At 40.3% G+C, this 14,617-nt stretch overlaps 1 protein-coding gene across 4 annotated transcripts in view; it reads right to left on the bottom strand.

Moving 5' to 3' along the window:
- diaph2 (diaphanous-related formin 2) overlaps window positions 1–14,617 on the bottom strand; it is a 638,125-nt gene that overhangs the window by 97,736 nt on the left and 525,772 nt on the right. For 3 of the 4 annotated variants that reach the window (XM_063060627.1, XM_063060626.1, XM_063060625.1), the window contains 2 exons: window positions 2,610–2,705; window positions 1,374–1,421 (listed from right to left, as the gene is read on the bottom strand). In XM_063060627.1, the coding sequence (XP_062916697.1) occupies window positions 1,374–1,421; window positions 2,610–2,705 (144 nt within the window). The remainder of the gene's footprint in view (window positions 1–1,373; window positions 1,422–2,609; window positions 2,706–14,617) is intronic. The other variant, XM_063060628.1, reaches the window with a different exon arrangement.

Genomic DNA, 14,617 nt, shown 5'->3' on the forward strand with positions numbered 1-14,617 from the left:
TTTATCAGTCAAAGAGAAACACTGAGAGGAAATCAGGGAGAGGTCCTTGACAACATTCGACCCTACTTAATGAGCACCCTGTGGTCTAAAGTTGTTATTGAGGATGCCTTGGGATACAATGTGTCACTATCTTCAGTTGGTCATTCTTGCCAGTAGGGATAGGACATACTCAGGGCGTGCCATTGAAGAGAGTAGTCAAGATATGATAATGTCAAGTGTTGCTTCACCAATTTGCAGATTAGCTATGCTAATTCACACACCAGTTCCCAAATTCTTGTGAAAAGCCCTTTGCAAGGTTGACTGCACTGCAAGTGGCTTTGCTTTGTCCAAGTCAAACAGAAAAATAACAAAAACATAGCATGAACAACTCATTACTGTTCTTATCTCCATGGTTACTGCAACTACCTCAGTGCATTGAGATATAGCTGAAATTCTGTCATTTGGTCTTGGTACTTCACATAATCCTGATATATTGATATATTTCAAGATAATTTCATTATACTGGAGCTCTGTTTTACCAGACTTCCTTTACTGCTATCAGTATTGATTTTGCAATGGCCAATTTTTCTTTTCACAAGAGCCGTGAACTGTACTTATATGCCACACATATGAAGTCAATGAATTGCGGCTGATTTCCAGACAGCCAGTGCAATCAATTCAAATTAGGTATTAAAATGTGGAACTTCTGAAAAAGGTAAAGCTTGTTTTATAACGCCAAAAATACTTACAAAGTATCTACAACTGTTAATGATGCAGCAAATAGATATAGAAACTTAATCAAGAAGCAGAAATATATTTAATTGGCTTATGAAAATACGCCTGAGGTCTTGGAGAACTATGCTGCAACTTAATGTTATATGGGTCATGATTCCTGAGAAAATGGTTCAAAAAACGGAATTGAAAGAAGTTAATATTCCATTGCAACATTCTAAGAGACAAACCTATTAAAGTAATAATAACACACACATCTTTAAAGCTGTTATTTCCTGTGGCAAAAACACTGATACAACATAACATTGTGGATAAATTTCTCAAGCACAAAGTACAGGAAAAGGCCAGAATCTATTAGAAAAGTTTGGACTAAGTGCAATACTTGACATTTTGAGTTTAATGCCAAAGCACTGTTAGAGCAGCTGCTGGGTGTGAAATTAATACAGCAGTGCGAGGAGATCTGAAATAGAGATTTCTTCAGAACTAGCATTAAGGGAATACTTGCCATCATCATATTGTCCCCAACAAGACTTTTGCCTCAGGCACAAAATAAAGGTTACAGCCAATTATCTATCTAGAGCATTTTAAGGAGCTTTAAGCTGAATTGGAAAGTGAGATAGATGGAAGGAAAGTAGAAGCACTTTAATTTTATTTTCCTTTACCATTTTCAACAGGCCATCGGGATGTTGGACTAGCTGGACCTTGTTCACCTGCAACAACCAGGAAGCAAGCTATCAAAAAATGACTCTAATTAAGTGACAGCTGCATTTACATTGAAGGAACCCTCTACAGTGTAAAAACTGCAGAGAATAAATTAGTCATAATGATCTGTTAAGCAACTGTGGACTCAGAGAACCAACCATATGCTAATAACTAAACTTTTCTTCTTAATAAAATAACAATGGATAAGCACATCTTAATATATGAGGTAAGCATTGTGTACATCCACCCGACTCCCCAAAATTGCTTTCTTAATTTTCTCAATGGCACAATTTTAATTTTTTTTCTCCCAAATATTTTGCTCGATCATTAATTTAAAATATTTATGAAACAGGCTTAAGTTTGCACTTTCATTACTGAAACTGCTATAAGTTTCAATGCATGCACTGAAGGTTTTGACTGCCACATTTTCATTTGCAGTATTGACCTAATTGCACTGGAATACGCACTCACAGGGCCAGACTGCACAGAAACAGGCCCTTTAGGCCACTGTTTCCATGTTGACCATCAAATACTCATTTACGTTAAGCCTATTTTATACTCTCCAATTTCCCATCATTGTTCCCTAGGTTCTACTACTCACCTATAGACTGGCGGTAATTTAAAGTGGTTAACCTACCAATGTGGTATGTGCGAGGAAACTCCAGCAGATGGAGAAAACCCAGGTTATTATAGGAAGAACCTGTAAACTCCACAAAGCTATAAAGCAGCAATTCTACGAACTGTGTCATTATTTGCAGCATTCCAGTCAGATGAGTCATTAATAACTATTAAAACGTTTGTAACATTTTATCCACATGTTCTGTTCTCACATTTAAAAGTCTCTGCATAAAAGCAATAACATTATAGGCTCAAAATGCTATCAGGGTTGAATTAAATATCAAAGAGTGTCATGCTTTGTACTTTTTCAATCTACTGACCTGTCAGCAACTTTGATAAAGCTTGTATCAGAATCAAAGCAGCTCACCTGATTTTTGATTGCATGATGAAAATGGACATTAATTTTTTTGTGCCATTCTGAGATGCATAATTAATATTTGAAAAGGTATAATCCCTTTGGTAAGAAATATTTTTATATAATCTTAAAGATTTATTATAATATGTCAGTAGCAATGAGAATGCATTTTGTGCCAGACTTTCATTCTCTTATTCTACATCACTCAGCGTTTGTCACTTACCAAGACTCCTTGGTGTACGTTTCCTGCGATCCCTGAACGCAGCACCTGACTGCAAGGCTTCCATCAGGCTGTCCATCACTCCTGTTTCATTACCCTCTGCAGAAGTAAAAGAAGAAAACCATCTTTATAAACTGTATTACTTGTTATGAACACTTCATTCTATACACCCTCAAATCCCAAGAATGAGAATCATTGCTCAAGTCCAATATTACCTAGTGCTAGGCCAAATCATATTAGACAAATAGGATGTAAATGTTTGCACCTGTGAATCAGTACTGTATTTTCTGCATTAAAAAATTGACACGTGTCAGAAAAATAATTGTGCACCTTAGCTCATATGTGGCAAAAAGCATAATGAGATGAGTGGACATTATGGCTGTCCAAGAATTTCAGCTGCTGCAAGATTCCAAGATCTATGCCTCCTGCATCGTCTTCACCATATAGCCCTACCCAGTCTTCCATCAGTATTGAGAGGAAAGACAAAAAAGGCATTGTAAGAAGATTGGTTAACAAGTAGTATCAGCACATAATGTATAAGACAGGTGATCCATGCAAAATACTTATTCTGTGTAGGATACAGAGGAGCTGCTAAAGAATCTAGAAGGAGCTCACTCAGCTTATCACACCCAAAATCTTCTCAATTCCTGGTCCACTGCCCTTCAGGCTGTGCTTCTTCAAATTCTCATGTCGTAGATGTCGTAGAAACAGTAAACAATGCAAACTCTCAGCAAACAAGATAGCGAGTTCCACACCTCACTAATTTTTTTCATTCACTAAATTTTTTATTCAACTTTCCTCAAATTCTTCTGTCATATCGAAAATCTATGATCCTTTGTTATAGATCCCCCTGTTGAGGCAAATGGTTCTTTCTGTGTACTTTTCCAAATACTTCTCAGAATCTGATGCATTTCAATCAAATCTCTACACAATTCCCTTAGATCCCAGTGAAAACAAGCCCAAAATAGATTCTCTCTACTCATATCTACAAGTCACCTGCTCTGGCAACACTCGCATAAATCCCTTCCCTCTCTTCTACTTTTCTATGGGTACTGCTCCTTCAGGGAATCCTTCAATTCAACTTCAGTTCTTGAATCCGGTTATGTACCTACCATGTACTTCCTTGATCTGTCACCATATCTAAATATATTACCTCATGCTTCTCCAGATTGAGTGTGATTTTTGCCATTTTTGTGCCCACTTCCTTTCTCACTATCAAGCACATTTTTGGTTTTACGACTTTGTCAGCATGTCTTTGCTGACAACTGGAAAGTGCAAAGTAATACACATTGACACACCAATTCTAATACTAAGGTCAGCCATTTGGCTGGCAGTGGCTCTGGTGCTTCAAGGGAAGCCTTTAATACCAAACAATTTCTAAAAGTATACACACAAGAAATTTTGCAGATCTTGAAGACCAAAGCAACACTTACAAAATGCTGGAGCATATCAGCAGGTCAGATAGCATCTACGTTTCGGGCTGAGACCTTCTTTAGGACTGGAAAGGAAGGGGGAAGATGCCAGAATAAAAAAGGTGGGGGGGAGGGGAAGGAGGATAGGTGAAGTCAAGAGGGTAGGAAAGGTACAGGGCTGGAGAGGGAGGAATCTGATAGGAGAGAATGGACCATAGGAGAAAGGTAAGGAGGAGGGGATCCAAGCAGAGGTGATAGGCAGGTGAGAAGAGGTAAGTGACCAGAGTGGGGAATAAAAGACGAGGGGAGGGCGAGGGAATTTTTAACCGGAAGGAGAATTTCATATTTATACCATCAGATTGAGGGTACCCAGATGGAATACAAGTTGTTGCTCCTCCACCCTGAGGGAGGCCTCATCACGGCGTAAGAGGAGGCCATAGACTGACGTAGAAAGGGAATTGGAATTAAAATGTTTGGCCACTGGGAAGTTCTACTTTTGGTGGATGGAGTGGAGGTGCTCAATGAAACGGTCCCTCAATTTACAATAGGACTCATCAATGTAGAGGCCACATAGTAGTTACTTCCTGAAATACAGAACTTCGTATTTTTGATGTGCATTTTGAGATAGGCAGATACTTTATTGACCCCAAAGCAAATTACAGAGTCACAGTAGCATTACAAGTGCACAGATATAAATATTAGAAAAAGTAGAAAGAATAAAAAATAAGTTACCACAAAGAGTCTAACAGGAGAGGGGCATCACTTCCTCAGCTATAGATTGTCTCAGTATAAAGCTTAATAGCCAAGGGTAAGAACGACCTCAGACAGTGCTCTTTGGAGCAGCGCAGTTGTCGTAGTCTATAACTAAAAGCGCTCCTCTGTTTAGCCAAGGTGGCATGCAGAGAGTGAAAAACATTTACTGTTTGTAAACTGCTACATCAGTCATGTAAATTTAGTAAGTCTCAACAATTTCTCTATTAATTACACACTATTAAGTTTTGAATAATAAAAATACATTGTTTTTCAGCTATCCTGTTTAAATTTGTACAAGTATCTACAGAATAGTATATATGTATAAATACTTATCAAATACAATACATTTATTAATCTAAGAGTTGAAAGTAATGTTTTGAAGTTTCACTTTAAATTGCTAAATTAATGTGGATCAAAACATTAAGAAAAATGATCTTATAATTATGTCAGCTCCATGAGCATGCAAGGTAAGCATACTTGAAATATTTTACTTGTAAACTACAATTTTTAAATATTTAATTTTGCTAATTTAAAAGTACAGGAAAGAAGGATCTTGCAAAAATAAAATGATCTTTCAACTACGAGGGGTGATTGATAATTTCGTGACCTAAGATAGAAGGAGTCAATAACGCATTTATTTTTCAACATAGTCCCCTCCTACATTTACACACTTAGTCCAGCAGTCGTGGAGCATACGGATTCCTTCTTTGTAGAAGTTGGCACCTTGGACCTCCAGAAAGTGGTCCACAGCAGGGGTGATTGATAAGTTTGTGGCCTTGGGTAGAAGGAGATGAGTTACATGCACGTGCAGTTCAACTCTTTGAGTGATTATGCAGAAAGTTTTAAGTTAATAACTCATCTCCTTCTACTTTAGGCCACAAACTTATCAATCACCCCTGCTGTGGACCACCTTATGGAGTCCAAGACACCGACTCCTACAAATAAGGGATCCGTATGCTCCATGACTGCTGGACTAAGTGTGTAAATGTAGGAGGGGCCTATGACATAAATAAATGTGCTAGGTTTTCTAAAATTGACTCCTTCTACCTTAGGCCATGAACTTATCAATCACCCCTCTCTTTCCTTCTTGTTTTAATTAGTTCAATGAATAAACTCTCCTATCAATTTGCATCAATTCTATTGAAAAGTTCCGTGTGAATTGCTCCCTTACATTTTCAGACATTAATATATTACACTACTCCAGCATTTTAATGTGCTTTGTACATGAACAGTGCAATTGTTTGACAAATGACACAGTAAAGGCATGTGTGAACAAATCATTAAATGGCAGGGTAGGTACAGAAAATGTTTAATTGTGTATAAACAGAAGATTCTACCAATGTTAGGAATCTTCAAAATGCTGGAGGAACTCAGCAGTTCCATCAGCATCTATGAAAATGGATAAACTGTCAACTTTTGAGGCTGACCTCCAAGAGGACCACAACCTTGTCATGGTTTGGAGGCTTGCATGTGTCAATGACCCAGAGACAGAGCTATGTTGGCTAGAGTCATGGCTTTATGCTTTGACTCTTAGCATGGTCTCTCATGCCCTACAGGTCAAAGGGTAGAGGACAGAGTAAGAGTGGTCCACTGGTCCTTCAGGTTCAGGGCTTCAGCTCGGGGCTAATAACCCTGACTGGGAAAATAAAATTGTTAGAGAAACAGCAATGAAGAATCCTTTTATATCTGAACGGAAGGTATCTCTGAGTCTCCACCTGCGACTTGCATGGCTGACAGTAGTGGAAATCAAGAGGAAGCTTCTGACGTGACGATGGAGGCCCTGACTACCTCCAAAGATGGAGTGCCTTCAATCTAATCGCCAGAAGTGTAGTGGGCAGTAAAAATAAATTAGATCAAGACCCTTTACCATGACTCTTGTGTATGTCTTATTACAAAGATTAACCCTCAATATCAATGTTCAGTTAGGCACAGGGAGATTCTGTATTTACTGACAAGTACCTTTATTGGCTCAGTTTACAAACACATGAATGAACACAACTAAATACTTGTGTGCACACCCATTAGGTTTCCCCAACCCTCCATGAACAATCCAATAAGAAAAAAGGTAATAGCCAGGAAAAGAAATCTACGCTGGCCAGGAATTCTCCTTGATCCCAATGTAATCTCCACATTTCCTACGTGGGGTCATCCACTTCCAAGATGGTTGGTCTCCACAGAGTTGTCGCCAATTTGCATTCAAAGCCCCTCATTCTTATATTCTTTCCTTATCAATTCAAATGTTATGCATCGATCTATTTGGCTCATGTATGTTAGCTTCCTTTTGGCTCTGGTCTAAGCCAGCAAGTTCTCAAAAGTAACAATTGGTAATTAATGTCTTTTATTGTAAATAAGAGCAGACCAGCCAGCTGCTGGCTCAGGTTACTCAGGTCAGACAAAGGCTACACTATTCATAAATCTGCATGTTCTATTTTATAAAGAACACCTCACAAATAACTTCTTGTTTGGAAATTGTATTTAGTTCCGCAGGTTATCAGGAGCATCACTGTGCCCTCTTAAAGCATTTTGATACTGCTATTCCTGAGCAAAACAAGTTCACAAGCAAGCTTATAAAATGGAGTTTACAGAACAGCTTCACGATATAGCAGTTTTTATTTCTTCAACCGCACAGAACGAACAAAGACAATTGGTTTGTGCACTTCCACCAGCCTTGCATCATTCCTCTTCACTGATTTGTAGATTTTAGTTCATTCTGGCCAATAGCCTGATTTGAGCTTTATTAATGAAAGACATAGAGTATATGATCAGGGAGCTCATGTTGAATATTCATAAGAAGATTATGCCTCAACGGTAGTATTGTTTCAGTTTTGGTCACCTGATTATAGGAATGAAGTAACATAAGAGAGGTTTTAGAAATCGAATGTTTTCTGGGATGAGGACATACAATGGTAGATTAGATTAAGTAGCCTTTGAATATTTGAGGATGCGGAGACTGTGGAATGATACTTAAAAAGTGGATAAAATTATGAGTGGTCAATGCAGAGTGAATTGTGGGAGACTTTTTTTTGGTAGATACATAGAAACATAGAAAACCTACAGCACAATACAGGTCCTTCGGCCCACAAAGTTATGGCCGAACATGTTCCTACCTTAGAAATTACTAGGCTAAATAGAGGGCTAGAGAAATAGCCCTCTATTTTTCTAAGCTCCATGTATCTATCCAAAAGTCTCTTAAAAGACCCTATCGTATCCACCTCCACCACTGTTGCCGGCAGCCCATTCCACGCACTCACCACTCTAAGTAAAAAAACTTACCCCTGACATCTCCTCTGTACCTACTCCCCAGCTCCTTAAACCTGTGTCCTCTTGTGGTAACCATTTCAGCCCTGGGAAAAAGCCTCTGACTATCCACACAATCAATGCCTCTCATTATCTTATACACCTCTATCAGTTTACCTCTCATCCTCTGTCGATTCAAGGAGAAAAGGCCGAGTCCACTCAACCTATTCTCATAAGGCATGCTCCCCAATCTAGGCTACATCCTTGTAAATCTCCTCTGCACCATTTTTATGACTTACACATATTTCCTGTAGTGAGGTGACCAGAACTGAGCACAGTACTCCAAGTGGGGTCTGAACAGGGTCCTATATAGCTGCAACATTACCTCTCGGCTCCTAAATTCAATTCCATGATTGATGAAGGCCAATACACCGTAACCACAGAGTCAACCTGCGCAGCTGCTTTGAGCGTCCCATGGACTCGGACCCCAAGATCCCTCTGATCCTCCACACTGCCAGGAGTCTTACCATTAATACTATACTCTGCCATCATAATTGACCTACCAAAATTAGACACTTCACACTTATCTGGGTTGAACTCCATCTGCCACTTCTCAGCCCAGTTTTGCATCCTAACAATGTCCCGCTGTAACCTCTGACAGCCCTCCACACTATCCACAACACCTACAACCTTTGTGTTATCAGCAAACTGACTAACCCATCCCTCCACTTCCTCATCCAGGTCATTTATAAAAATCACGAAGAGTAAGGGTCCCAAACCAGATCCCTGAGGCACACCACTGGTGACCAACCTCCAAGCAGAATATGACCCATCTACAACCACTCTTTGCCTTCATGGGCAAGCCAGTTCTGCATCCACAAAGCAATGTCCCCTTGGATCCCATGCCTCCTTACTTACTCAATAAGCCTTGCATGGGGTACCTTATCAAATGCCTTGCTGAAATCAATATACACTACATCTACTGCTCTTCCTTCATCAATGTGCTCAGCCACATCCTCAAAAAATTCAATCAGGCTCGTAAGGCACAACCTGTCCTTGACAAAGCCATGCTGACTATTCCTAATCATATTATACCTCTCAAAATGTTCATAAGTCCTGCCTCTCAGGATCTTCTCCATCAACCTACCAACCACTGAGGTAAGACTCACGGGTCTATAATTTCCTGGGTTATCTCTACTCCCTTTCTTGAATAAAGGAACAACTTCCACAACTCTCCAATCCTCCTGAATCTCTCCTGTCCCCTTTGATGATGCAAAGATCATCACCAGAGGCTCAGCCATCTCCTTCCTCACCTCCCACAGTAGCCTGGGGTACATGTCATCCGGTCCTGGTGTCTTATCTAACTTGATGCTTTCCAAAAGCTCAGCACATCCTCTTTCTTAATATCTACATGCTCAAGCTTTTCAGTCTGCTGTAAGTCAGCACTACAATCACCAAGATCCTTTTCCACAGAGAATACTGAAGTAAAGTATTCATTAAATACCTCTGCTGTTTCCTCCGGTTTCATACATACTTTCCACTGTCACACTTGATAGGTCCTATTCTTTCATGTCTTATCCTCTTCCTCTTCACATACTTGTAGAATACCTTGGGGTTTTCCTTAATCCTGCTTGCCAAGGCCTTCTCATGGCCCCTTCTGGCTCTCCTATTTTCCTCCTTAAGCTCCTTCCTATTAGCTTTAATCTTCTAGATCTCTAACATTACCTAGCTCTCTGAACCTTTTGTAAGCTTTTCTTTTCATCTCGACTAGATTTATAACAGCCTTTGTACACCACGGCTCCTGTACCCTACCATAACTTCCCTGTCTCATTGGAACGTACCTATGCAGAACTCCACACTAATATCCCCTGAACATTTGCCACATTGCTTCCGTACTTTTCCCTAAGAATATCTGTTTCCAATTTAGATTAGATTAGACTAGATTCAACTTTATTGTCATTGTGCCAAGTACAGATACAAAGCCAATGAAATGCAGTTAGCATCTGACCAGAAGTGCAAAGTATAGTGTTATTTACAAAATAACTGCGAATTTAAAAAAGTGCTACAGCACACAAATATAAAAGTACTGAGACAGTACAATATGGATGCAATACTGCTTAGCGATGTGATGAGAGGTTCAGCAGTGTCACAGCCTCAGGGAGGAAGCTCTTCCTGTGCCTGCTGGTGCGGAAGCGGAGGCTCCTGTAGCGCCTACCGGATGGGAGGAGAGTAAAAAGTCCATGGTTAGGGTGAGATGCATCCCTGATAATGTTTTTCGCTCTGCCCAGGCAGCATTTATGGTAGGTGTTCTCAATGGCGGGCAATTCGGTGCCGATAATCCGCTGGGCAGTTTTCACCACACGCTGGAGTGCTTTGCGGTCCGATACGGGACAATTGCCATACCACACTGAGATGCAGTTGGTGAGTATGCTCTCAATGGTACAGTGGTAAAAGTCCGTCAGTATCCTGGGACAGAGGTGAGCTTTATTCATGCTCCGCAGGAAATAAAGGCGCTGTTGTGCCTTTTTGATCAGGATGGAGGAGTTCAGGGACCAGGTGAGATCCTTGGAAATGTGGACACCAAGGAATCTGAAGCTCGATACATGCTCCACTACAGTTCTGTTGATGTAGATGGGGACGTGAGTGTGACCCCCCGGCATGCCTGAAGTCCACAATGATCTCCTTGGTCTTCTGGGTGTTAAGGGCCAGATTGTTGTCGGCACACCACGCAGCCAGGTGCTGAACCTCGTTCCTGTAGGCCGTCTCGTCACCTCCTCTGATCAGATCAACCACCGTGGTGTCATCTGTGAACTTGATTATGGAGTTAGATCCATGTACAGGAACGCAGTCATAGGTGAAAAGGGAGTACAGAAGAGGGCTCAGCACACAGCCTTGAGGCACACCGATGTTCAGGGTGAGAGTGGAGGAGGAGAGGTTGTCTAACTTAACTGATTGGGGTCTGTTCGTTAGAAAGTCCAAGGTCCAATTGCAGAGGGATACACTGATACCAAGCTGGCGAAGTTTGGTGATCAGCTTGGAGGGGATCATAGTATTGAATGCCGAACTAAAGTCAATGAACAGCATTCTGACGTAAGAGTTGAGGTTGTCCAGGTGGGTCAGGGCAGAGTGAAGTGCCGTGGAGATGGCATCCTCTGTTGACCTGTTGGTGCGATAGGCAAATTGATGGGGGTCCAGGGTAGAGGGCAGACAGGATTTCAGATGTGATAGAACCAGACTCTCAAAGCACTTTGCAATGATGGGGGTGAATGCAACCAGACGGAAGTCATTCAGGCTCGTGGCAGTGGAATGCTTCGGCACTGGCACGATGGTGGTGATCTTGAAGCTTGTGGGGACAACTGCTTGGGCCAGGGACAGATTAAAAATGTCCGTGAAGACCCTGGCCAACTGCCCTGCACAGACTCTGGGCACATGGCCAGGTATTCCATCCGGACCAGCTACCTTTCGTACATTCACCCTGCTCAGGGTGGCGTAAACATCGGAGGTGGAAAGTGAGAGGAGCAGTTCACCAGGTGGGAGATCCGCTTTGAGGGTAACCTCCTTGTTCTCTCAGTCAAAGTGAGCGTAGCAGTAATTGAGCTCATCAGGGAGGGAAGCAGAGCTGGAAGGAGGCACAGTACTAGGAGGTTTGAAGTCTGTAATGACCTGTATGCCATGCCACATGTGCCGGGGGTCCGAGGAGTTGAAATTGGAATTTAAACTTCCAATTTCCTGCCTGATAGCCTCATAATTCCCCTTACTCCAACTAAACGCTTTTCTAACTTGTCTGTTCCTATCTCTCTCCAATGCTATTGTAAAGGAGATAGAATTATGATCACTACCTCCAAAATGCTTTCCTACTGAGAGATCTGACACCTGACCAGGTTCATTTCCCAATACCAAATCAAGTACAGCCTCTCCTCTTGTAGGCTTATCTACATATTGTATCAAGAAATCTTCCTTAACCCACCTAACAAACTCTACCCCATCTCAACCCCTTGCTCTAGGGAGATGCCAATCGATATTTGGGAAATTAAAATCTCCCATCACGACAACTCTGTTATTATTACACCTTTCCAGGATCTGTTTCCCTATCTGCTCTTCGATATCCCTGTTGGTATTGGGCAGCCTATAAAAAACATCCAGTTAATTTATTGACCACTTCCTGTTCCTGACCTCCACCCACAGAGACTCCGTGGACAATCCCTCCATGGCGTCCACCTTTTCTGCAGCCGTGACACTATCACTGATCAACAGTGCCATGCCCCCACCTCTTTTGTCTCCCTCCCTGTCCTTTCTAAAACATCTAAAACCCGGCACGTGAAGTAACCATTCCTGTCCCTTAGCCATCCAAGTCTCTGTAATGGACACCACATCATATCTCCAAGTACTGGTCCACGCTCTAAGCTCATCTGCTTTGTTCACAACACTCCTTGCGTTAAAATAGACACATCTCAAACCTTCGGTATGAGCGCATCCCTTCTCTATCACCTGCTTATCCTCCCTCTCACATTGTCTACAAGCTTTCTCTATTTGTGAGCCAACCTCCTCTTTCCCAGTTCGGTTCCCACCCCCCCAACAATTCTAGTTTAAACTCTCCCCAGTGAACTTAGCATGGACATTGGACCTAAATGGACATTGAAGCTTTGGACACTACCTCACTTTTCCTGTTTTTGTATGTTTTATTAAACATCTATTCAACATGCGTAATTGATTTACTTGTTTATTTGTTATTATTTTTATTTTGTGTATTATTATTATTATTATTTGTTTTTCTCTGCTACATTATGTATCGCATTGAACTGCTGCTGCTAAGTTAACAAATTTCATGTCACATGCCGGTGATAATAAACCCGATTCTGATTCTGAAAAGTTTGCTTTGGAAAATTTGAAACAATGCAAAAAAAGAAAAACAGATTATTCCATACATTACACTAAATATTTCAATTTTTAATTTTAGTTCACTTCAGCAGGATTTGCTCATTTATCTTTAATAACCTTTAGTAAAATCTGGTATTGCTGGTTACCTAAGATTGCAGACACATTTCAATTTATAGTTTCTGTAATAAATTGGTTACATTGGTAATGAAATAATAATATGTGTATTCAAAGTCATCTCTTACTCTTACTGTTTGTTTCCTCTGTATCAACAAACCCTTCCCCCCAAATTATTCACTTCTCTGAGTAGTATATCCTAACACACACAAAAGTGTTGGTCTGGGATCAAAAGACAACATTCAAGTTTGGAAAACTGTAGTAAAGTAAAATACACAGTTGACATTGTTAAAATTGGTGTTTCATGTGTAAAAAATGTATATTTTCTTGTATTTTCCACCGAGGTTATTAGTTAACCTGCAATATTTAAGTCCTATGTGAACTCAACATAATTTTTACAGGTCAGCAATGCCTCAAACAGTTAAAAATCCTTGTAGCAAGTACCATAGCCACAGCAGAAGTTTTTCCACAGCATTAAAGCTCATGTAAAGTAAGTGTGTAAGACTATTACTAACCCTCACACCCTTCATCCCAAAATATCTAACTTTAGTACTTGCTGAAAATAATATTTTACTGCTCCACTTGCACTAATAGATTTGTATATTAAATCTTATACGAATACGGAACTAATTGAAACACAAAGCAACAAATATAGTGCCATATTTTTGTACAAGCACTTGTTATTATGTGCAAATCATTCTCCATGAGGAAGAGAACTACATATTTTTTATAAGTTGCTGGATACTTTGCAAAGCTCTACATTTAACCTTGCAGTTCATTGTTATCCACTCTTCATTGTATTAATCATGCAGCCCTGAATTTTACTGAATGTGAAATCATCATCCTGCCACCAGAATGCACAACTTTGTGACTATCTGAATACAAAAGAAACCTGCAGGTTCAAATTTACAAGGCACTGTTTAGCATAAAGGTACTTTATGGACAAACTAGTTTGTATAGGTGGATCAGAACAATCCCTGCTCACAAAGCCACTGAGAAACCCTCACACTTTAGTGCCAGTACTACCTCACACTGCCTGCAGTTTACATGCAAAACTATTCTGAACTGAACGATAAGAGAAAATGCCCAACTAAGAAGTCACGCCATAAAACGCCCTGATTTTGAAAAACCCAGGCCATTATTTCATTTTTTGTACCCTGTAAATAAAGTTTGTGGCTAAACCGAATATCCAAACAGAAACAATGTGAAGGTCAAGGTGACGTTCTTGTCCTTTTCCTTCAAGACAAATGCACATGTTGTTCTCATTTCCCACATGATCAAAGAGTTATGAATGCTGGAGCCTTTTCGTGTAAATAATTGACCAAGGAAGAATGTGTGCACAACTTTTCAGATGGTTTTCCCAAATTAACCATATATAACATGAATATATAAATTGAAGCACAGTTCAAAGTACATTTATTATCAAAGTATGTATATATTATACAACCTTGAGATCTGTCTCCTAAGACAGCCACGAAACAAAGAAACCCAAAAGACCCCATAAAAAAGACCTCCTAACACCCCAATGTACAGAAGAAAAAAACAAATCATGCAAACAACAAACAAGCAAATAGTGTTCTAAGCTGATGGTGCGCCCCAGACTCTTAGTTCAGCACA

This window comes from Mobula hypostoma, chromosome 10 (genome assembly GCF_963921235.1).
Source record: "Mobula hypostoma chromosome 10, sMobHyp1.1, whole genome shotgun sequence".
Lineage (NCBI taxonomy): Eukaryota > Metazoa > Chordata > Chondrichthyes > Myliobatiformes > Myliobatidae > Mobula > Mobula hypostoma.